This window comes from Fringilla coelebs, assembly GCF_963513975.1.
Source record: "Fringilla coelebs genome assembly, chromosome: 17".
NCBI lineage: Eukaryota > Metazoa > Chordata > Aves > Passeriformes > Fringillidae > Fringilla > Fringilla coelebs.
The window spans coordinates 3,782,073-3,806,997 of NC_140043.1; the positions used below are offsets into that span (position 1 = coordinate 3,782,073).

At 49.5% G+C, this 24,925-nt stretch overlaps 1 protein-coding gene across 1 annotated transcript; it reads left to right on the plus strand.

Moving 5' to 3' along the window:
• Positions 1–4,743: 4,743 nt before the first annotated feature.
• On the plus strand, positions 4,744–14,071 carry LOC311160310 (T-box-containing protein TBX6L; the record flags this gene model as incomplete). Its single annotated transcript, XM_084216985.1, has 9 exons — positions 4,744–4,759; positions 8,820–8,988; positions 9,966–10,068; positions 10,509–10,673; positions 10,954–11,100; positions 11,627–11,697; positions 12,480–12,571; positions 12,883–13,075; positions 13,645–14,071. 9 exons carry the CDS (start codon positions 4,744–4,746, stop codon positions 14,069–14,071), a joined length of 1,383 nt encoding a protein of 460 aa, XP_084073111.1.
• Between the last annotated feature and the right edge of the window lie 10,854 nt (positions 14,072–24,925).

Below are 24,925 nucleotides of genomic sequence, written 5' to 3' on the forward strand. Positions count from 1 at the left end.
CGGCGGGTTCTTTTTGTGGATTTGAGCGGGACAGAGCGCTGAGCTCTGTCTGGGACACACAATGGGCTGACAGGAAAACAGCGCACCCGACATCAGGGCTCTGTGAGAACTTGAAAGGGCTCTAGACAGACATATTTTGCATTTGACTCTGGACTGCAGCCTTTGAGGCCGAGCTCGGGCCGCAGTGTTAAGTGGCCGCTAAGTGTTTCCCTTCTCTGAGGGGGCGCTGGGAGCGGGCCCGGCCTGTGAGGGAGGGACTTCGGCTCTGCGGCCCGGTAACCTCAATCCACAAACTGCAAGAGGAAAAGTCTTCTCTTAAGCTTATAATGTACGACTTTTTGTCTGCCTGAGCTGCTTTCCCAGGTCACCTCCAGAGCAGATCGTGTCACAGCTGCCCTGTGGCCTGTGACCCGTCCCCACAGCTCTGCGAGCCCCGGTCCCGGGAGCCTGGGGTGAGTTAGCGTGGAGATGTTACCAACAGGCCCTCTCCAAACCCATCTGCTTTGCTTTGCCAAATGTCATTTTTGCACTCTTGAGAGCACGGGGAAAATCTGGGGGTGGTGCAGTTTGGGGCTCAGCATGGGCTTTGCAGCCCTACAGAGATCTATCTGCCTTCTGTGGGGTCCCTTGCATTGTCCCTGGGTAGGAAGGGCTGCGTGACACTTGTCATATACCTGAGGACACCAGATAGCTTTTGTCAGGAAAAAAAGAATCAAAACCAGAAAAAGGAGGGGAAAAGGTGCCATTTCCCTGCATCAGAAGAGCTGCTGTAAGGAGCTGGGTAGGAACTGTTTCTTGTGCTGCAGCATGATAGGAGATATGTACCACTTCTTCAGAGGCTCTCAAAACACTCTGCAGGCTTTTACCATTCCTGTAGCCGCCCACAGAGACTTGCTCAGAAAGCTGCCCAAGTTCAGGCTGTGCCTGTGCTGCCAGAGCTCAGCAGCTCTGTCCTGGCCAGCTCTGCACTTGTATTTCCTATTTTCTGGGTGAGGTGTCAGGCACTAACAGGGACAAGGAGTCACATGCTGGTGCAGCTGTAGGAGCAAGAGTTTCATCAGGCTTTTTCTCTGGAAAAACTCAGCATTTCCCCATGGCTCCGTGTGCATAAATCAGGCTGCATTTGCTTCATAGTGAGCTGAGCCTGGATTTAAGGAGGGAGTTTGTGGATTCTGGAGAATCAGAGACCACTTCATGTTTTTAATGAAGCATGAAAGTAAGTAGGTATCAGTGTAGAGCTATCTGTTTTATTTTGGGCCCTGTTGACATGCTGTCTTTTCACTTTCCAGTACTCATTCCGTGCAGATGGCACAGGATCCTTCACCAAGAGTTGCCAAGATGCTCTGGGGCTGTGGCCTCTGTGTGCCAGGTGGGAATGGGCTAAGTGTGTCCCATTTAAATGGCAGGAAGGCTTTCCTCACCCTTCAGAGGGGAGGATCTCTTAGATGCAGCTTGCACTGCTGCATGTTGTCCTTCCCTGCTTGTGCAGGTCCAGGCAGACAAGGCAGCCTTGCTCTAGCCCAGTTTGTTAAAGCTGACATGGTAGCACTTCCTCACAGAGGGAAGCCTGGGGGCTGGGTACTGCCTACTGCACCCACAAGCAATAATCCAGGGCAGGTTCTTTTGGAAGATGGCTTTTGCATTTCAGCTGGCTCCCAGGCAGTAACTTGGAGCTTGCTCTCAGGGCAGAATGCTCCCCTGGGAACTCTGCCTGGGCAGAGGTGGCAGTGCCACTCCAGCCCCCTTAGCCAAAGCCTGACGCCTTTTCTGTTCTCCAGCAGCCTGGGAGCCCCAGGCAGCAGCCAGGGATGGCAGGGTATTGCTGTGCTGGAGAGCTTGTGTAGAAAGCAGCTCCCTGCAGGGTCCTGCTGAGCAGGAAGGGTTAAACCTTCACTGAAGGTGGGAGAAATGCCAGAAAACATTTGCCTTACTACAAAACCCAGAGGGGAATGTTTCTTTCTAATCAGCTTCTCAAAGAGATGCAAAGCAAAAGCTCCTGGCCTGTGCTTTTGTCATCACACATGCCCTCCCTCCTGCCCTAGCTCATCCCTGCAGCATAGGGCAGAGCCTGCTGTTAGAGCTGGGCTCAGCTGCTGAAATGGGCTCAGAGCAGAGCCCTGTATGTCACTGACTTACACGTGTCACATCCACTCTCTCTCCCATCCCTTTCCATACTCTCAGCCTCCAATTTGCCGGTGAATTGATAGACACCAGCGCAGCCACCTCTGACTTCCCATCAAACTGCCTGAGGGCTCTCCATGGATGGACAGATGAGGGTAATGTGCTAAATTCCCCCTTTGCTAGGGATGAATTTCCTGGGGATTGCTCCTATTAGCCAGGCTTTCCAGCAATAGTAACAAACTCACTTTTTTTTTTCACTTTTAAAACATTTCCAGTGCAACTAGAATGGCTGGGAGAAAGCTGATTGTTAACTAGTCATGGGTAATTAATGGCTCCACCTTCCCCATCAATCAGCTGGGAGAAGCCAAAAGGATTTGAGTGCTTGCAGCAAATGTGCTGTTCCCCAGACATGCTGATACACAGTGTGCAAATGAAGTGGCAGCAGGAGACCAGCTCCTAGCCTTTGTGGAAGCAGCAGTAAGTCATGATACACATCCCACGCTCCTGTCAGGTGAAGTCTGAAATTCCCAGAGCTGCTGCTGCTGTTGTGCAGTTTCTGACTGTGTGGGATGTTGATTCATCTCGCTGCTAGCTTGAATCTGACCCAATTTTTGTTCTATTTTTCCTTTTCAGATTCTGATTATGGTTGTCTTTTTCCGCTTTCTACAATTAAAATACTAGCATTAGGAAAGCAGGACATGGAGGGGGGAGCAGATGCAATGCTGGCTTTCCTTTGGTAGCAGAGCAAAAAAGCATTTCTGCATCCTATTTTGTTTGTGTCTGGTAGTGGCTGTGCAAGCCCAAGCAGAGATCTGACCTTGATACCATTTCAGCTGACCTTTTCCCTTCTGATTTATTTCTCCCTGTATTTAATAAATAATTTCCATTTGAACCACAAGTTGACATTTCTCCACCACATGGTATTCCTCTCCTCAATATGCTGAGACTCCACAGCTCTGGATGTCTCCAAGTCACCTGAGGGAGAAAGGCCTGTAGTCTTCTGTGTTAGCCAGTGGTTTAAGAGGGATGGATGGTCCTGCAGAGGTGCCAGGAGCCACCATCTCCTGTTATAAAATCCTCCTCAGGACTTCCCAAATTCTCCAACCCTTTTCTTTAAAACATTCTTCCTTGCCACACTAAGCAATGGCTTTTCTTTCCCTGGCTAGCCCTGGAATGCCTAAAATTCAATGTACCCCTGGAAGAGAGTCAGTCCCTGCTCTGATTAAGCTCCTTTGTCCTCTCTGCATGTCCTTGCATTGCCTGCTCCAAAAGGCAGTAAAAACAGAACTGAAGGCTTGTTGTTTGGGTGTAGAAACTCACTGGATAAATTCAAAATTTGTTTTTTATATGTCAGACTAAAGATCAAATGTCCCAGTAACATCACTGACAAAATACAAAAAACCATTTGTTTTATTTGGAAAAAGTCTAGGCAGTGAAAGAGTTGCACCCTTCTAGCAAGTTCTTTGTAATGAACAGAGCTCCTAAATTTGCTGTGCAGGACCCAGCCCTGCCTGTTCAGAGTGATATCCTGCTTTTGACCTCCACTTTTTAACCGCGTTGGTCCTGTAAATGTTAGCACAGCCATTTGTGTGTGTGAATGCACAGAACCCCCTTCCTCAGGAGGTGCAGTGCCTGTCTTGGGCCCTGGAGCTTGAACCTTGATTGCTGTCTCTTAGCACTTGTAAGCACTTATAAGCACAAAAGCTAATGGTCACACTTGCAGAATAAACTAATTAAGGGAAAATGCTCAAGCCCTTCGATTTCTGCTCAGCCTTCCCTGGGTAAGAGCAGTGCCTTGAGCAAGGCATAACCTCAGTGCCTGATCCTCCCAGAAAGGAAGTGCAGCTCAAGGCTGGGAATGCAGAACCCGGGCAGATGAGTGAGGTTGTACCATCAAATGTGTTCATTGCTATTCACATTCCTGTTGCTGGAGAAGGCATCAGTGGCTGAAGGGATGTGTTGCTGCAGCATTCCAGCGGGGAGAGCAAACTTTACACAGGCTGTTAATCACCCCCTTGGGAAGGAAGGAGCTGGATGCCGTCCTGATTCTGATACCAGAAATCAGGAGTAGAATGATTCTGTGTGCTGAAGATGAGAATCATCACAAACCCATGGGATAGCCAAAGAGAAATTATCCCTGCTTGCTGTTTAAGGGATTTGTTTTTATTTTGTAGCCAAGTCCTGAACTGATGTTTTCAGTCTTGTCTCTATATGTTTAAAAGTGCGTTAGCAGTAAATCAAGGTGCATTTCCCCTGTAGGGTTTCCTGTATGTCAAAGCCATGTTAATTCTCTTTGATTTTCTTCCCCTAGCCCCAGCCATTGCTGCAGATCCTTCCTCTCTTTGTCCCTTTGGACATCAAAGGCTCGCAAGGGGACAACCCTGGCGGGAAGCTCCTCCCTGCTCATTAGCCTCCATAAAACAGGAACTCACCTTGGCTAGCTGTGCTTGGAGTCCCATCCTCACCCCGCTCACTCTTGACACTGGATCTCGGAAGGAAGGGCTTGTGCTTGCTTCAGGAAATCAGATCTGCTTTTGAACTGGACTATTTTGGCTCCCCTTGTAAGAACTCTGGTGGCTCTCTTGGCCCTGCAAGCTCCTCGACGTCACAGTACATGGAAAAATGCAAGCTTTACCAGGTAAGTGAAGGACTCCTTCCCTTTCTACTGCACGGAAAGATCCTAGACTCATGCCAGAAAGGGAGCAAGTGCTCCTGAAGGACTTAGCAGCACCTTAGAAAAGTGCATGGGGCTGGAGAGGATTTAAAAACTGGGTTTTTTCATGTGAGTAGATGAAAAATTGTGCATTTGAGTGGTTTTTTTTTGAGAGCCTTAGAAGATCTTGTTTAAGGGCTTGCTCACAATTGTGCCCAAAATTCCCTTACCCACATCACCTTGTGCAGTGTGACCCTTCATCTGAAGGCTGGAGGTGTTGTTTGTGTATTGTCTGCAAAGCACTGGGTTCTTCAGGTTGATGGCCACAGAAGGTTTGGAAATACTTGTAACATTTTTAATAACAGTTCTGATACAAACTCTCTGGTTTTGGGTTTTATTTCCAATTTCCTGTGTCCTTTGAAAGCATGAACCCCAATCAGGCATAGCTGGCCTCCTTCCAGGTTCACGCCCAGCACAGGATTTTTGTGATTTCCTTGGGGTTTCGTTATGTTTGCCTTCAGTCCATCTCATAGCATGCTGTTAATCTCTCCTGTGTGGAGCATGGTTGGATTGGGCACAAGGACAGAGATGCCTTGGGACTCTAAGGGCCAGCAAGGAGGTGCTGTATCTGTCCGTGCAGCTGAACTCTGCATTTACTCTGGGGTTTTACTCTACATCAGAAAGCAAACCTGGCCCAGTTTATCAGAGGCACATCAGAAGTGACTGTGCAGTCTCAGCTTCCTTGTTCTTCCTCTGCAAGATGTTATCTCGTTCATGAGCAAAATACATGAGCAGTGATTTAGATGATTTCCACCTTTGCTGCTGTTTTGGGTTTTTTCAGTTCCTGCTGTGTTGATCTGATTCATTCTGCCACTTGAATTTTAAGTTGAAAAACAAAAGAGCAGCAATGAAAAGTAGACTGAATTATGGATTTTTCATGATAAAGATTGCAAATATTGCAGTATTCAGCTCATTTTCTTACTGGGTTGCTTCTGTGTATGACCCCCTACAGCAGAAATGTTCCAGGTGAGGACTGGATGCATCTGAGAGATGAAGCTGTTGCATTTGTAAAACATCATACTTTTGTTATTGCCAAAAAACTCTCTGGGTCTGAGAAATGAGGCTCCCTCCAGAGGGTTGGGGTGTTTGTGCTGACATTGAGAAGATCAGAGAACATGGGAGGGTTTTTTTGCTTGTTTGCAAGATGAATTTATTAGAAAGCTTTGTATATTGATGTGTGTTCCTCCCTGGTGGAGGCTGGATAGCTGTGAGTGTAGGGCTTCACTTGGAAGATAACAGCAACAAATGTAATGATAACTGATTTTTGTGTAGCTTTTTCCCTTATTGGAGTTTTCCCAGTATTGCAAATCCTATCCTACACATTTTTTGGGAAGGCTGCAATAAATGTTCTGACATTTTAACATTGTCTCAGAAAGGGAAAGTTAATTGAGGAACTGCTTTAGGTGAGGCAATTGCACTCCAACATCTATCCAGAGATCTTCCTCCTAAAACTACTAAATCGTCTCACATTTCTCCTTCTTTCCTTTCTGTCCCCAAGATGACAAAAAGTTATGTACTGCTCATTCTAGATACAGAAACTGTAGCACAAGCTGCTCCTATTGGTATAAGGACCTTGAAATCAAGCACAGAATAGATTAGAGATCTCTTAATTTTCAGTGCCTTTACCATAGCAGCTTCCTCCCTTTCAACCTCATCTGGATATAAAGAACATATTTTTGGACAGGCAACATATGGTGTTACCAACACAATGATAATGGGAATATTTTTTAAAAAGTAAAACTAGAACTGCTGGAAAAGATTTAAGTCTCTTTCAGATAATAATGGTTTGAAAACCAAGTTGTGCAGAAGAGGAAACCATAGAAGTACAGCTCACACAAGGTCCACTCAGATGCTTGGACACTCTGCCCAAACCTCTCTGTCATAGTTCTGACACTCAGGCATCTTTGTGGGAGGGTGAGTGCATGAGCCTTGCCATCAGTTACACAGGCACAAACTAGGAGGGGAACAAAAATCCAAACAAAATTAGCAAACGGAATCCTACAAACAGATCCATCCCTGCAGGGTCCTGCTGAAGCTGACAGCAGCTGAGTGGATCCATTCCCCAGCTCACACCATTGCTGGGCTCCAGTCCTCATGCAGACTGATCTTGTCCTGCTTTTCAGCCTCAGCCTGTGCACACAAACCTGCACGGTGAAAGGCATTGACTGCATTTTCAAACCTCAGCTGCAGCATTTATTGTCCCTGTCTCCTGCAGCATTGTGCTCCTACAGGTGTGTTGTGGACTCGTGGTAAAAAACAGATTATAACATCTGCCTTTGATTTTTAATTCAGTGTTGAACTCCTTTCACTTCAGTTCCTTTTGACTTCATTGAAAATCTCCCCTCACTAAAGACTCTTGAGATCTGCCTTCTTGTAGTCTCTTTTAATGGCATTGGAATTTGCTTAAAGAAATGTTAATTCGAAAATTCATTTGGGGAAGGAGTGAGCATCTGTCTAGCTAATCAAAACCTGTTTGCATTTATTTGTGACTGGATGGCTCCTGTGGGAAATCAGCCCAATTTTATTGTAACTCCTTTTGATACATGTGCTGCACTGAGCTACCAAATGCATGGTCTCATGGCAGCTTTCATGTCTTTGCAAGAGGATATGGGGGAAGCTTTCGTAAGAAGATGTTAACAGGCTAATCTTGGTGAGCAAACTAGGTGTCACTTCTTGGCCAGTTCATTAATGTTGGATCAAAGCAGAAAAAAGGGTAGAGGATTTTTTTTAAAATGCCTAAAGACCTCTACAAACAGACAAAATTACATTTTAATGTTTTCTACTTCTTAATCCTGAGGGAAGAACCACTTAGAGTTGTATTGGGTTGTTTTGGTGGAAAGATGTCCCTTTGTGAAAAAAGCTAATTTCTCTGAAAATAGTTGTCTACTTTTTGTGAATACTCTTTTGAAGGCATTCCTCGGGAAAGCTGTAACACGGTAAAAATTCCCTTTTTTTCTGCTGTGCTCTGAATAAAATCTGATCAGGCTGAGAGGCAGAAAAATCTGCTCTTTAAACAAATAGCTGTGGCTGGCTGCTAATGCACCACCCAGAGGGGACAGCCCAGCTCCTGTGCTGCCCTGCTGAGCAGGCTCCTCACCCCTCCTCAGGGCAGTGTTCTTAAACCTTGCTGGGTCTGAGCTCAGCCCACCAGAACTGTACTGGGTCACATTCTGACCTAAAATGGAACTGGGCTTTTCAGCAGGGTAGCAGCTATCTTGCCTGCCTTACAATGTTGCTGAGAGCTCCTGCTGGGGGTTTTAAGGAGGTTTTTAATCCAAATAGCTGTGCAGAGGTGATTGGTGCCATTGACACCAGAGGCAGTTCCTCCAGAATGGTTTCTCTTTCCTCTTCCCCAGACCCACAGTTGCTCCAGTGCCTCAAAGAGGAAGAGCAGGCAGATTGCAGCACTGCCATGGTGTGTTACTGAAGAGAACCTTCCACTCCTCTCACAGGCTCATCAGTGGTGCCCAGCTCCACTTCCAGTTCAGACCAGCCATTCTCTTCTCAGAATATAGTCTGTCCATAGTCTATCTCTGTCACCTCCTTTTCTTGCCTTCACTTACATTTAGGGCTCCTATCTGCCTCATCTTTGTCTTCTGGGAGCATTTTTCACCTCTGCTACCACCTACTTGTCATTTTGCCCTATTAGCCACTGGTGCACTTAAAATCTTTCCAGTCCTTTCAGCTTTCACTGTATTCTCTTGATAAAGTGTTTTGTGTAACCCTGATCATACCAGCACAGTGGATTGTGGCTACCTGCCAAGCATGAATTTTGTAACACTGGAATTTAGGCTGAGTTGGTACAACACACAGATCTTACAAAAGGACCTACCAGCTAAAACCAAACCTGTTGGAAAAGGCTCCTCCTTACCTCTGACCCTACTAAGTAACAGAAGTCCTTTGAAGAAAAGGAACAGTTTTTAGGAGGTTTGTAGTGGCACAGACTGCCCAGAGCAGGGTCAGTTCCCCTCCTGTCTGTCTGCAGTCACTGTCTCTTTTCTCCCTGCAGACGTGAAAGCGCCGTGTGAGGCCCTTCCTTCCCCCAGCCTGGAGCCCTTCCCGCAGAGCTCCATCGTGGTCACCCTCGAGGACATGGGGCTCTGGATGAAGTTTCACCAGATAGGAACTGAGATGATCATCACCAAATCTGGCAGGTAAGGGGCACAGGACAGCTGACCACACACACCACACCCCTCCAAGCTGTTGGCAAAGTCTCCAGGTGATCGTTTTTTGAATGGTGGCCCTTAAACTGCTTTTGTAGCCAGTTATGCAGATGTTCCTATTCCTGGCAGAAGAATTGCACTTTCAGGGTGTCATAGAAGTCCAAACTGTGAAGTGCAAAAGGTCACTTGTGAGGCTGATGTGCTGAGAAAACTCCTGTACCCTTATCTCACCACTTCACACTGGTGTTCTTCCTGTCACTTTGAGGCTGCTCTGGAAGTGCCCTGGGCTCCCTTTGCCTGGGTCACAGGCAGCAGCAGTTGAGCAGTAAATGTTTGGCTTTGAGTCTGTGTTTGCAGACAAGAATATGGCCCAGACTCTTAAAGATCTGTGTGTGCAGACTCCACTGAAGTATAAATGAGTCATGGATCGTGGAGCTTGCAGTGAAAGAAGATGGAATTGTGAAGCTGTAAAGTATTGTGTCAAAGCTGCTGTGAGCTGGAATAATCCCTTTGGGTAGGGAGGTAGCTGTCAAAGCTTTTTTGCAGAGTCAGAAGTTAAAAGTAGTGGCAGGGAGTATGGGAACAGAAAGCTGGGTGTGCTCTTAGATGAGAGCACGTCTTCTGCCCACGCTCAGGTTTAATCCATCCTCCAGGGCTGTGAGGGCTGCAGCAGGCCAGCAACTACGTACAGCCTCCAAATAGTTCCTTTCAAGTTTCCCACTGGTGTGTTAGAGGAATTGGAAGAACAAAAGCTGAAACAGTGTCAGGCCCTCAGTGACTGCTGCCCTTTTAGTGTCTATCCCATCTAAACCCAGAGGACTAAGCAGTCCATCAATGAGATGGACAAATGGTCAGTGGCTGGCTGGAGGAATACTTGCACAGTAGTGAGTAAATGTGACATGCTGCTTGATCATTAACAGCCACTGTACAGAGAAACCATTATACTCTATTTTTCATTTCTCCCTCAGACGAATGTTTCCTCAATGCAAAATCAAAGTCTCTGGCTTAATCCCGTATGCCAAGTACCTCATGCTGGTAGATTTTGTGCCAATGGATAACTTCAGGTACAAGGTAAGTACTTTAAATAATAGAATTTATGCTGTCCTTTCATCTTTGTTTGAAATAGATTAATCTTTATGCTTCACTTGTCACATTGATAAATAAATTCTCTTTGGACAAAGTTCAGAAGTAATTGATGGATTTTATGTCTCTCTGGAGTTATTTGTCAGTTTTGCTTGGGGAGCAGCTGGAAAGGTACCTAATTTTCATTGTAAGCAGTACAGTTTTAATCATGATTAATGTCAAACTTTTCTGGCAGCCATAGGGAGAAAGGGAGGAAAAATGAGGCCTAAACTTGGAGCTGATTTGGTAACATGATCATGGCTCATAACAGAGTCTGCTACTTGTGCTTCAGAGGAGTGCACCGAATTGACAGTGAAGCAAACTTGCTGGGCCTTTTCTGTACTGAGAACATTTTTTTAAGCTCCAGATATCTGTCTTTCCCTTCACAGTGGAATAAAGATCAGTGGGAAGTTGCTGGAAAAGCAGAACCCCAGCTCCCTTGTCGCACCTATGTCCACCCAGATTCCCCAGCTCCTGGCAGCCACTGGATGAAAGAACCTGTCTCCTTCCAAAAACTGAAGCTCACTAACAACACTCTGGATCAACATGGGCATGTAGGTTGTGCTGTGCTCTCTTGGAATTCATTGCAGATCAACTTTGTGAGAAATAAACAGGATTTATGAGAAATTAGATGATGTAGAAGTTAAAACATATCCAAGTACCCTCTCTTCCTCCCTCCCCTTAGCTCCTTGCCAGGGTCTGTGCAGTCACTGCAGGGGCTTGCAGAGACACCAATCCCAGCAGGAGTCCCTGCTTGGAAATGGGTGTCCTGGGAGTCTGCACAGGGGATGTGCAGTGGTGGCACATGGAAACCTTGTCCCTTGTGTGTCCCAGATCATCCTGCACTCCATGCACCGTTACAAGCCGCGCTTCCACATCGTGCAGGCCGATGACCTCTTCAGTGTCCGCTGGAGCATCTTCCAGGTGTTCAGCTTCCCTGAGACTGTCTTCACCTCTGTCACTGCCTACCAGAACGAGCAGGTACGGTGTGCAGGCTCTGCTTCTGGGCACGCTGGGAAATGCTGTCTGTAAAATTCCTGTAGAGGAAGGTGTCTCCTTCCTGTCTGCTCATCCTGGGCACCTGTGGTGAACAGTGGGAAGAAATAGGAACACTGTGGTTCCTGTGGAAAACATCTCCTCTGTGATGAGTCATGCACTTTGATGGTACTGAGTGCACTGTCAGTGACACAGAACTCCAAATGCACTAAAAAGCATGGCTGCAGGTCCAGGTACAGATCCTCACCCTGTGTATTTCTCTAGTCAGATGAGTCCCACCCAAATCCCTGCTGACCCTGGCAGGGTCACTTCTCTCTGTGGGTCAGTTCCTGATCCATGATGGGAGTTGCTGGGAGAGCTGAGATACTGTGGCAAGGCCATGTCCAAAACCCTCACACCGTTCATCTCTTGTGATAAATACAGTTTATCTCTTGTGATAAATATCTTGTGATGCAGGTGAAGGTCTTGGAATAGTCACTGTGATGCTGAGTCTTGTTCTTTTCATTTAAAGATTACAAAGCTCAAGATTGACAACAATCCATTTGCTAAAGGTTTCCGTGAACATGGGAAGAACACTCGAAGGTAAACTGTCTTTTCATTTCAGTTTGTTTCTAGCTGGAGTTCTCTTGTGAATTTTACCCAAGGTCTTTGAACAAAACTCTACCAGCCAGTTCTGCTGAGCCTGCTGCATTGTGCACACTGCAGTTCCCTGTATTTGGGAGTGATGTCCCTCTGTGCAGCCTCTTCTTAAGAGACTTGGGGAGTGGGAGGTGACAATTCCTACAGAAATGTGGGAGGTGTGACAAATTTGAGACCTGCACTCTCTTGCACATTGGAGCTAGACTGGAGTCTGACATGTGAATAGCAGTGATAACAGGAGTCCACAGCAGACCATTTGGTCTCTTGGAGATCAGCTTGATTCTGACATTTGGAGGCTCCCTTGTCTTCTTTTCCTGTGGGTGGAAAAGTGTCTCTTCCAGGGGGAGATTTTGTCTGCAAGAGGGAAGATGGATCCAATACCAGTGAGATCTCCTGCTTGGTCTGAGGGCAGCCAGTAGATGAGTTGAAAAAAAACAGCTTAAATTGCAACCCCAGACTGGCAATAGAGAAGGAAAAAAATGGAGGTTTTTTCCAAGCAGAAAATGTTACAAAAATATCTGAGATTTTGTTTTGTGTTATTTTATGCCTGAAAAAAAATCTCCTTAAAAAAAAATTTCCTGATGAAAAAAGGCCAAAACTGACTCTTTTTTACTTAAACTCTAAAAATGCTATAGATTTTCTTTCTCCTCCTAATAGCATCCCTGCCTATATATCTAGGCAAAAAGCTTACATCCAAGCTACCCCCACGTCTTGTTTCTTTCCAGGGAAGGACGAGCCAAATGCCAGAAGCCCAGTCCAGCCAAGAGCCAGAAGAGGAAGCTGCCTGAGGAAAAGGAGCCTGCTGCTGAGGAACGTGGTAATATTGATCACAGCAAACCCAGAGAATGATACTCAGGAAGTTTCTTAAGCTAAATCATTCCTTGCTCCAGCTCATGGTGCTGCTTGCAGTAGCACAGCTAAGGAGAGAGGGCAGGCAGGACTGACCACCACAGTATGTGGGCAGAAAGGAGCTGGAAGGGGCTATTCCCTTAAGGCAGAAGGACTGCAGGAGGTGGTTGTGTGTTCCCTTCCACCACCCTGCAACTGCCAACAGACCATTGTGAGCTTTGCCTCCCTCTTCCCCTTTCTCATTCTTTCCCATTCTTTCTTTTCCCTGCTTTGAGTCAGATTTTGAGAAGGATGAGAATGTAGACGTGAAGGAAGAGAGTAACCCTGTGGTGGTGAGCAGTGGATATCCCTTCTGGGGCTCAGAGCAGAACAGCAGCCAGGCCTTCCCTGCAGCCTCGCCAGTGCCTGCTGACCAGAGGGAGGCTGTGGCCAGAGAGCAGCAGGTGCCAACACCATCCTACCACACATATCGGTGAGTGCTGCCTTCTGCTCCACAGCCACACTTCAACTGTTGGGATTGCTCTTCTTCTGCTGGGCATTCTGTAAGAAAAACAGCCAGCTGGGAAGAGGGGAGGATCCCTTTCTGTTGGAGAGCACATGTGGTTGAGAGATGGTAGATTAGCATGGACATAGGTCCAAAGATAGCCTTTCTCTTCTAGTTCAAACCCACTGATTTTGGGCATGCTCATCTCTGTCCCAAGGTGCTCTCCCAGCCAGCTCTGAGTACTACAGAGCTTGCCCGTCCTTTGGAGGAAGTGTTGGAGGACTCCAGTCATTTTTCCTTTCTCATTGCAAAATTGGGTATGAGTTCAGACTAGAACTTAGTCTGAACTAAGGTAGTCTGGACTCACCTTCTCTGGCATTTCCTTTTTCTGTAAGTTTGACAGTGAGGCCTAGGCTAAAATCCACAGTGACAATAAGATGAAGCAATAGGCAAGGGGAAGAGCTTGCTCTGCTTTTCCCCAGAGGATATTTGTGGGTTTTCCATGGTTTTCCACTCTGGTAGGTCTGACTTGCTCTTCTCTCTGCCCTTGGGCCCAGGTTCCACGAAGCTGGGGACAGCCAGCAACTTCCCAGCCGTGACACCGCGACCTTGAACGATTTCCGGGCAAGGTGCCACGCCTTGGATCTCGCCATGGTGCCCGAGCATGACTCCAAACAGCTCCCAGAGGGCTTCACCAACCTGCCCCCTCTGCCCCCACCTCTGCCTCCTCCCCAGGACTACACAGGAGTGGTGAACATGGCTCTGGACTCTGTGGGGAAAGCCGGGGCCCGGGCGCCCATGTACAATCCCTATGGCACCGAGCAGGGCCTGGGGCAGTGGGTGGTGCCTTCCCACAGCCAGTACAGGGCAATGAGCTACTCGGCCTTCTCCACGGAGTACAACACACAAGGAACTCCAGGACATGCCCATGGCACCATGGCAGAGTGGAGCCAGTACCCTCTGTTCCCCTACGCTTGCTGGTGAATGGGAGGACCCTTCTCAGTGAAAAAACTGAAAGAAAATTGTAAATGAGATTGAATTTACTGTTGGACTTGTGAAGCTTTGCCTACACTAGGCAGAGGTATTGCTGCAAGCAGTAGCATGGGACACCTTCACTTCCTTGTGTCCTTGCACAACAACCCTCACCATATTTCACAAGCAGTGGTTGAACTGCTGGCTGCCAGAGCCATGTCATTGTGGATCAGGCTCAATGTGTTGAGCAGTGGTTTTTTTCCCAGCAGGAGCAGGAAACCACAGGTCTGCAAGAACAGAATTTAAAGAGCTGCTGAACTTGCAGTCAGTGTTGGCACCTCGCATTTGGCGGTTTCCAACATCCCTTCCTCCTGGGACTTGGTACAAGGAGATAGGAGGTGAAGACTTCCAGTAAGCCATCCACGTGGCCAAAAAGCTGTAGAAAATATTGCAAAGGCGAGCAAAGCAAGCGATCCTGGTGAACTCTGAGCAGCTTCCTCAGTCAGTGTAGTCAAAATAAAGCTAGAGTCTTGCCTTTCTTCCAGCAGCAGATGAGAGTAAAATGCACAACAAGGTGTGTCTGGAGCACAGCAGGGGGAGAGTTTGCAGAGTCTGCAGGCAGGGGAGAGTTTGTTCCTTGCAGGAGAAGTAGCAGCAAGGCTGTGTGTGGTGTCTTCCTGTCCCCGTGTCCATCCCTCCTCTGCCAGCCCTAGATTCGAGGTCAGTGAAACACTCTTCATTCTGTGGAGGTGGAGGGATGTGGTTCATGGAATATGGGGGGCTCCTCTGGGGCTTTCCAAGGTTGTCAGAAGCAGGGCCATGAACAGCAGTGCTCTGTGTCACTCCAGCCTCTTCCTTTAGAGGGAAAGGAAATTTTCCACTGTGAACTTACTCCTCCCGCTCCCTGCCACCCCTGGAGATTATCATTTATAGCTGTGGTTCCTGCACTGCTCTGTGAGTGTGTGAAGTTATCACCTGTTTGGGAGTCTGCAAGGATCTGTCCATGTTAAGTTATCAGAGTGGTTCCACCTCCCTGCTCTGCGGTCCCATCCGGGGCAGGAGCAGCCTGTGCACTGCCATGCAATCAGGGATTCTTTTCATCTTCCTCTTAAAAGGGGGAGGCCCTCCCTGTTTGCCCAAGTGCAGATGGCCCCGGCACTGGGGACTTGGTGACACAGACTCATTGCTTCTCAGGGAGGATAGACATGCTCCTAAGTGTTATTTAGGGAATGTTTTCCTGTCACACTAATAGCTGCTGTGTGACCTGCAGCCATCAGTAGGCACTGAGGTGTGTCATTTAGCCTGTGTGCCAGATGGTTTTCTGTGTGCACACACGTGTGAGTGTGAGTGTGTGTAGCAAGATGTTGTCTCTGAGCAGACCTGTGCAGTTTGTGCCTCACAACCCTTGTGCAGGGACACTAGGAAAGGCTGTGCACCAGGTTTTTGGGGCACCAGCTCCTCACTGTGCATCTGCATAGCGTAGGGATGTTGAGCCATGTTGTTATTGTTAAAATTACTGTGAAAAGCAGCCCTGTAAATTTGTGGGCTCAGCTACAATGACTGTTTTCTTATTTAAATTGTAATAACTGCCTTTGTACCACAATTATTATATGTGCAGAGCAGCTGAGTACTTCTCCTGGGCTTCCCAGGATTTGAGGATGTACAGCATTGAAATAAAGGTCAGACTTTGCCACAGTACATGTACATAATGCCCTGTGTGCCTCCTCTCTGATGGCACCCTGGCCAGTAGTGATTTGTACCTGCTGTGCAGACACACATGTGGATGTGAGCAACTCTCTTAAAAAGAAATCTGGCTGGGGTAACAAAATGTAGAGCAGGCCTTTGTTAATACCAAAATATCATCATTTCCTGCTGTCCAAATGCCAGCTGTGTGAAGGCAGGTTAGCTGTAAAAGGCTGTCTCTAGCCATTAGTAGTTAATTTTGCTACCGTCCTTCACATCTTGGAAATGAGAGGAGCAGAATGGCCGGGGGAGGTGAGTGAGTGCCTTGAGCACCATGTGCAGGGACCCCGAGGGGGGTACTTTGTGCATGGGATCGCTGCCAGCAGCATGCCCACGAGAGAGAGAGAGAGGATGAATCCCCCACAGGCTACCTGGTTGGATCTGTTTCTTTATCTTTGTAGCTGGGATGTGTTTCCCTGTCACAGAACGCTAATGAGGATGAAAAGCTGCAGTGAGCATGAGTAACTGAGGACAGCTGGGCAGCACTGGGGAATTCCTGTGAAAATACGAGTGCAATGCTGTTTCTTTCAAACCTTTGCAGTAGCAGTGCAGGTGCTGCTGCCCGCTGGGCCTGTCGGTAGAGCTGGTTTGGCAGACGGCTCTGCACTGGGGTAAAAGACTCGGCTTTGTGCCTAGGACGAGCCATCAATTACTCATCAGCCTTCTGTTGCAACAGGACTGCTCGCCCTTCTCCAGTGAATCATCCGGCTTGCAAAGTACCTATCCTTTCTCTCTGATTAGAGACTGCGCTCGGCTTGTTCGGGAAGCCTTGGGAGATTTTGCCTGTAGGTGTGCTCTGGACTCCGCTCCCGCCCCCTCTCCCTGTGCAGCTCCTACTGGCTTGTTTTCTTCAGCTGTGGCATTTCAAATCTGTATGAGCTCGACTGAAATGCTGGTTTTGCACGCATGTGAGATAATGTAATGCCTCTGACAGCTTCAATAAAAGGAAATGAGACATGTGGAAGTCAGGCCATTAAGACTAATAAAATAAACTCAAAAGTGTAGGTTTTGTGCATCTTTCTCAAGCACAACGTGCTGTGCTTTAGTCATGTTACCTGGGGCCAGTTTGTACATGCGTGACACGCTGTTGATTTCAGCATTCATTGTTCTCCACAGTGTGTTCAGTGAGCCTCAGGTTATCTGCTCACACTGCTAGATGTGAGTCAGGCTCTTGCACCAATTCTTTGCAGCAAATTGTTTATTTTCTCTGTGTTTTCTGCTCCTCTCCTGCAGAGAAGTTACATAAGGAGGAGGGCAAATGGACTATAAATGGGATCTAGGTAAATTTCCTATGGGAAAATCAAGATCTTGATTTATTTTGGTTTCTCCTACCGGTTTTTGCAGGCTTAAGCCTTGTCTGATACTGCTTCAATGCAGATGGGAATGGCAGAAAAATGCTTTCTTGCCGATGCTGCGGTTCTTGCCCGGGCAGCTGCAGGCTCGGCAGTTTCCCTGCGGCACAGCGAGCTCCCAGCTCTGCCCACAGCCCTGCGGGGACACGGCAAGCCCGCCCGGCCCGCAGGCCGAGGCCTCTGCGCTTGGACCTGCGCTGGCTCTGCAGAAACAACTTCCAGCTGGTTTCACTAAGAGCTGTTCTAATTTCCAGGTGCTGCAGGAACAAGGATATGCCGGGCTGGTGCGAAGCAAGCTCCGGGACGGTGCCGCTGGCCGAGCTCCACCCCGGGGCCGGCACCCGGAGCGGGGGCGAGCCCTCACGCGTGTGGGGCAGGGCAGGGCCTGCCCGGCCCGCGGGGCTCCGAGCGGGCCAAGAAGGCTCCCGGTCTGCAGAGAGGCCTGAGGAGATAGGGGGAGCGGCATTTCCATGCTGGGCTGGGCCTCCTGTAACACCTGGTGCTGGGCAGGACTCCTGGCTTGCTTTGGGCTGAGCCCACTGCCGGGATGGGCCGTCTGTCGTGGTGCTCCTTGAGCCCCCAGGAGACAGCGACGCGCATTTCCTTGGTGAGCCCAAGTACCGGCTCACTTTAAAGCAAGCAGCGCAAACCCCCTCCCAGGAATAACAACATTCTTTCAAGTCAAATGGGTTTTTATTGCAGAGCTTAAAATCCACTTAATTCCCAAGCCCTAGGGTGGGATCCATGCGGAGCCTCTTAGCAGGGGGAGGCAGCATTTGGCCGGAGCAACCAGCAGTGCCGGTCACCTGCTGTGGGCCGCTGGAGCGGCTCCGGGCCTCATCCCTGCTGCCCAAGCTGCCCGCCCTGCAGCTTCATGTACCTGCCTGCCCTTGGCCTCCAGGTACTCACTGAGTGAGTGGCCAAGAGCAAAGAGAGAGGGATAAAACTGTGCAGGGCCGGCTGGGGAATGGAGGCACTTGTCTGGATCCCGGTGGGGGTGGGCTGTTCTGTGTCCCTCAGCTGCTCTGGGCACAGCCGCTCTCAGAGCCACTGCTTGCTGCAGTGCAGTACCTGTGAGGGAGGCCTGTCCTGCCTCCGGGGCTCTGCTCCCAGCCCTCTGCTGCTGGCCTGCCCCCCTGCTCCTCCAGGTAAGCTGCTTTTGACTGTCCTGCCTTGCAGAGCTGTAGTGAGTGAGAGCTGAATGTGCTTTCCGGACAGTACAACAGGAGGAACACAGGGACAGGCTTACAGGACTCAGTGAAGGGAGTAGGAAAGGTGTTTCTCCCCCACAGCACACGACACGCACGTCCCAGAACAAACCCAGAAGTGTTCATGAAATCTGGGCCTGAGCAGAAGTGTCAGACAAAATTTTAGCCAAGGGTGAAGCAAACCTTTGATGCAGGGTTGAGAAGGGGTGCTGCAGCTGTGCTCAGCAGTGTTGCTGTTCAGCTTAGTTTAGTGTTATTTCTTTTTTGTTTTTCCAAGTCATGTGAGTTTGTTTTATGACCTGAAGCACTTTGCTGTGGGGTGCTGGATTGCCTCTGACACTTCTCTAATACTCAATTTCTTTTCTTTGAACATGCAGGTGTACAACTACAGTGTTCCTGCCCAGACAGCGCCCTGCTTGGTGAGTGTAATGGATAGATTTAATTTTAATCTCCTACAGTTCTTTGGGGACATGCTGAGATTTTTATTTCCTCCTCCTCTATTTTTACTGAAGAGGGTAAATTATGTGCCTCCATAAAGCAGAGTGGGCAGCCAGTGATACAGGACAGGCACTCCCATCAGTCATGCACCAGGCATAAAGCGCTGCTCACTTTCAGTATCTCTGCCTCTCGTTGTACAAGTATGACTGTACATGTAAAACAGCAGCTGTTCACAGGAGAGACTTCCTGTGTGCTGGCACTGTCACTCCAGCTCCCATCTGTGGGGTCGCAAAGCAGGGGCACCTGTGGTCTCTGTAAGTGTCAGTCCTTGCCGGGAGATGGTGCATTAAGGGTGATCTGCGTGGAGTGCTGGTGCGGAGCAGGCAGGGATGAGTCAGGCGTGATTCCTGTCACACCACCAGGTCTGTCCCCACGCTGAGCAGCCAGCCCTCTGCTCCCCCACAATCTGGTTTGGGCTCTGCTTTGCCGTCTAGAAGGAGCTCAGTGGAGAGACAGAGCTCTCCAGAGCAACTCAGGCTCTGCCCAGCAGCATTCGGTGAGGGGGAAATGGGAATTGCTTCAGTAGGCTAAAGTCAGCTCTCCAGGGATAAAGGCAGTGAACTAGAGCAGTGGAGGGGATGTGATCAAACCCGCCGTTCACCAAAAGGATGTGCTGAGCATTGCACTGACATAGGCTGAATGACATTAATGTGCTCCGTGTAGAGCCCCTGGGGACACGAGGGCATTTTGTAAATCCTGGATGAGAAAGCTCGGCCAGCAGAGCGGTGTTCTGCCCCCCAGGCTGGGCTGGCGCTCCTCCTGGAGCCGCAGCATGTTCCCAGTCCTGCCCGTATGGCTGTTAATGGCCTTGTCCTGCCTCCGTCCTCAGGGAATAATTGCCTCACACTTGAGCAAATGTGCTCGGTGTTTGAAAGGAGTCTATCGATTTGTGCGTATTCCTGAAAGCCTCACAGGGCCCTGTTCCCTTTGAAGTGTAAAAGCATCTGTCTGTCTCTGCTTCTCGAGCAGTCTCCCGCTCCATTTGCATCTCCTCTCGGGCTGCCCAGGAATCCGTCCCTGGCCCCATGCCGTGCTCCGGTTTTGGCTGCTGAGAGGGCTCCCTGCCACGGGAAGATGGGACTTGGAGACGAAAGTGCAAAGCTTCGGTCTGGGGAGGGGATTGAGCTCAGCTTGCAGCTGGGGGTACTCAGGATGGAGCTGTTCCTGGAGGCCAGTTTCCAGTAGACAGACTGGGAGTGTTCTTGTTGGGTACTTATCTGTGGTGGGTGTGCTAATTAGGAAGGAGAGGAAATAGCCTCTGGCTTCTCCCAACCTTAGCACTTTGCTTCCCGTGCCAGACAGCACTGGTTGGTAAGGAAGAGGGTCAGACCTGGACTGCCTTGGATGATCCACCATGTGGGAGCTGAATTGCACAGGAATGACCGGAACCCTTGATGGCTCTCTGATGTGCATCTGAACAAATGCTACTGAAATGTTGCCAGTCCCTGGTCTGTGTGTGGGAATTCAGCCTGTGATTGTCCCCATCCCACCCCCCTGGACAATGGAACTGGCCCTGGAAGGGCTGCTTGTCCCTCCCAAGGCATTTTCCTGTCGGCACAACCTTACAGGGGTGATTGCATTCCTGGAGCTAGGACTCAGAGCTCTGACACTCCTTGGTCATCCCTGAAGTGGTGGTGGGGGCACAGAGCAGATAACTCCAGGCTGGAATTGCAGGGGCTGCCTGTAGCCACTGCCATCCAGCACCTCCCAGATGGTGCTCTGGGTTTCCTATTTCAAGGGGGCCCCAGCGGAGCAGCCGTGGCACCTCGATGCTGGAGGCAGTAAATGGGCTCCCATCTGGTTTTAATGATCAGTAGCACTTTGGTGCTTGTTTATTCCCGTGTTTTATGCTTCAGCAATAAAATACTGCTTCAGTTTGTTCAATCCATCCTGGTGCTGGATGCAGATGAGTTCACAGGCTCTGACAAAGAGGTCCCAGCGGTATACAGGATGTTGTCTGTTTTGGGATTTTTTTAGACAGCTGGGCAGAATCAGATGATGTAGAGGCTATTGGAATACAAACATCAGTGGACAGAATAGAAGGCAGGGCACACAGCTCATCGTGTCTAGCAAAGAAACAATGTCCTTAGATTAAAGAAGACTTGGTTCTGGAGCTGGAACTGTCTGCCCTTCCATCCTCCACAGGGCAGCACAGAGCTCTGGTGTGGTGACTGAATGAAGTTAGTCCCAACTTTAAACCAGATTTTCAAGGAAATTTTAGTCCCAAAGTGCTGCCTGGGGCAGTCACTGAGCTGCAGCACTGTGCTTTAGCCATGCCACCACAGCCCTACAGTGGCAGTGGAAGTAGCAGAAGCACTGGCAGGGGCACGTCTTGCCATGGACACACACACCAGCTCTGTGACAGGTTCCTGGTGCCACCGTGCTCGGGGTGGTGGGCTGGGAGCTGTACAAAATTCTCTGGGGTCAATGCAGTCATCTATTAAATTAATCTAAGGGGGCAGCTGTCTGCAAGGGGCTGTGGGGCTTTCTTCCTGACACCAGCACACCCGTGTGCCAGCAGCTCCGGCACTGAGGGCATTGTCCTCTGAAGGGACAGGCAGTAACACCTGGCACATATTTGGCACTCAGGATCTGGGATCCTGAATCAGTTCTGCAAAAGCCAGTTAAAGCTTTTCAGCATCTCTGTTGCAGGGTAGGTGGGGACACTAAGGCAAAGAGATTAAAGACAATAAACCACAGGGGGAGAAATGGGCTCTTTGTCTCCCTTCTAACTTTTATGGAGACCTGGAAACATTTTGCTTTCCCATCTAACATTCATCTTCTACCCTAATGGTGGAGAAATACTCTTCTCCACTTTATTTCCCAACTGTATGCTCCTTGGAGGATCTTTAACTTACCTCTAAAGAGCATTGATTTTCTGCAGAGGCCCTTTTTCCCAACAGTTTGTCAAGGCTTGGAGCTTTAGGTGGCAACTAAAGGGAGAAGGATTTTAACAAACTAATTAACCTCCCTCCAAGTCATTCAGGGTCTGTTCCCTTGGTGCCACTGGTGTTGCATTTGTGCTAATTTCCCCTGGAAGGTCTAATGTAGGGGGAGCGATTAAAGGAGGCTTTTCTCGGGCAGTTTTTACACAGCAGGAAGAGGGAAGGTGGCAGTGGCTGCTCTGTTTGGTTATTGCTGTCCCCAGGGTCATCCAGCCAGCCCCTGCTGGAGCCAGAGCCCAGCTCCCTGCTCTAGGATTGAGACTGGCCAGGTCCCAGCAAGGCAAAGCAGTCCCTCAAAGCTCATCAGGTACCCTCTGAAATGGGGCTCTGGGTTACACCAAATGTGTCACCCCAGCTTCCCAAACAAACATGGGCTGTCAGTCAGTGTAGAGGGAAGGATCTTCTGCAGAGCTGAGCTGGTTTTGCCATCGAAGTGTTAGAAGGGCTCTGCTCCTCTGGCTTTCAACTGCAAATGAAGCAAATGGCAAAGCATTGACAAAGGACCTCCCTGGCCTCTGCCCTGGCCGAGTGCTGGGTCCAGCCTCCCGGCCCTGGACACGTGCTGATGGTGTCAAATCTCCTGGAATCAGGGCAGAACTGTGTCACTGTGCCCTGGAAAAAGGAAACCGATTCTTATGGATGCTCCTAAGAGCCTTGTGCTGCTGGAATCAGGTGAGGCTCTGGGTGGCAGAAGACAAGCAGCTGTGGGGGCACCATGCTCATCCTCCTGCTGCTCCCAGGCTGAAAGTGGGGATGATAGGGAGAAATAACGCTGGGATCCCTGGGATGTAGGGCTGGGACAGCTTGTGAGCTGTGGCACGAACTCCTCCATCCAGACTATAAAGTACTTCACAGGCCTGTCCCAATTGCCTGGCCTATTAGTTTTATGGAGGGGCCTATTGTAAGGGTGCAGTTGGTCTCCTTTTGCCACAGTAATGAAAATATAACCACGGTGGGGAGACAGAGACCCTGGCAGGGAGGCAGCGGGAAGCCTGGGAGTTGGGGTCACAACCCTGCGGGCTCCTGGGGTCCCCGGGTTTCTATCGGTGCCACCGTGGGTGCACTTTGGCCAGGAGACCCTTTGCCCCTTGGCCCAGCCGGGGGTTCCTCCGGGCACCCCCGAGCACAGGAGACTGGAGCCGGGCATGCACAGGCAGGGGCACAGTGCCACCCAGTGACTGCGTGTGACCTGCGAGGGGACAGCTGGGGCAGCCTGCAGGGGGGTTGCTGCAAAGGTGCTGAGGCTTGGAAGCTGCAGCAAGGGCATCCCAGAGCAGTGTGGAGAACAGAAAGCCAAGAAACCGTCTGTGCTGCTGCTTTGTGGTTACAGTGCACAAAGGGTAAAGCTCTGGGGCTGTTGTGCTGTGTCTGGAGCCAGGGCTTTGCACGATTCGCTCAGGTGCTGACAGGAGCCTGTGTTGGGCAAGTTGGGGCTGAAGCAGCTCACGTTTTCAGAGGGACCTGGCAGCAAAACCACGGGAGGAGAAGGTGGTTACCTGGGACGAGCTGTTCTCCATGGGGAAGATGTGTCTCTGCTTGAGAAGTGCAGGTGGCTCCAGGGCAGTGTGTCTGGTCCCAGCGAGACAAGGCTGTCACAGGGGCTGCCTTGGAGCCCTCACCTCTGCCAGGAAGGGACCCCTTGTGTCTTGAACAGTAGGTGACAGCCACATGTGGTGGATTTGTGAGGTCAGTGTAGGACCTTTCTTTCCTTCTGCCCAAACCCTGCCTACGTTCCTTGCTAGGTCGAGCCCTGTGTTTTGTGTTTCCAGGCTGTAACAAGCATCAACAGGCAGCTTGAATGGTGGGGGAGAGGGGAAGGAGCCAGGTACAGCGGGGCATGGTGCTGGCATCTCCCGAGGTGGTTCCTGCAGGAAACCACTGCCCCAAGCAATGCCCTGATATATTTCCCGCAGGGACTGTCTCTTGGAGGAGGCACAGACTGTGCCTCTATTTTGGGTGATGACTGCAGAGCCCACAGAGCATTTGGCAGCAGGGAGGGGTGTTAAATCAGCCTGTCCTTCTCCAGGTACATCATTTCCACCCCCCTCCATTTTCCACAGCTGTTCCAATGCAGCGCTGCCTTGGGGCTGCAGCACGGGCTGAAATCAGGGCACTGCAGTGAGGCAGGCGTGAGCCCTGCACGGCTGATGGATGCAAATCCCACATCTTTACTGCTCTGTTAGGGACAGTGCACACTTTCTGTTCCTAGGCTGCTCTCCAATGTATCTTTATTTTTGTCTGTTTAAATTTGCTGGTGTTGATCTCACAAACACCCTGTGGAGGTCTGTGGGCTTCTGCTGTACAGCATAAAGCCTTGCTGGAAATCCAGTACCATGAGAGAGCTGTTCCCATGCCATCACCCCCCTCTGCCTCAATCAGATGGTCACTAGTGATGGTGAGGGTGGGTCACTGAGCCTCATACAGGCAGGAGCTGCTACTGAGTACTTTTCATAACCTTTTTGTCACTGCTGGAGTACATCCTGCAGTTAGGGATGATTTTGGCCAGAGATTTCCAGTGGTGCTGCTTATCCTGGATGTGGTGGTCAGACCTGTGTTAGCGCATTCAGCAGAATCCCAGACCTGAGTTAATTTTAGCCTTTCTGTTTCAGACTCCTGCTGATGTGTCTCGTGTCCAGGCCAAGGTGCTATTTCTTGCAGGGAAATGATCTTTGTTAATTTTAGATCTAGTTCTCCAAAGTGCCGAGTAGGCACAGCTATTCCAGGTAGTCGGGCACAGCAGGGGGTGTTGGATCTTTGTGGGCTATGGCTCTTCCTCACACAACGGAGGCCAAGCCTGATGAATTACATTTCCTTTGTGCCCTGCAGAGCATGAGGCTGGTGCTCAGCAGGAATCCAGCCCAGAGCTGTGTATCCGTCCTCACTGCAGACTCGGAGCCAGAGCACCAGCTGCGATACCTGGAAAGAGAAAAGCTCTTTCTCTTCAAGGTCAGTGGATTAATTGTATCACTGGTGACAAGAAGAGGGGGAAAGAAGAGATGGTCTAATGTAACAGAAGTGGATTCAGCAGGTAGAAGTCCCCATGAGAGCCCCTGAACCACATAATCCAGATCAAAGTAGTAAAGTAACAGAATACATTAAAATATGTGGAAATTGAGTCTA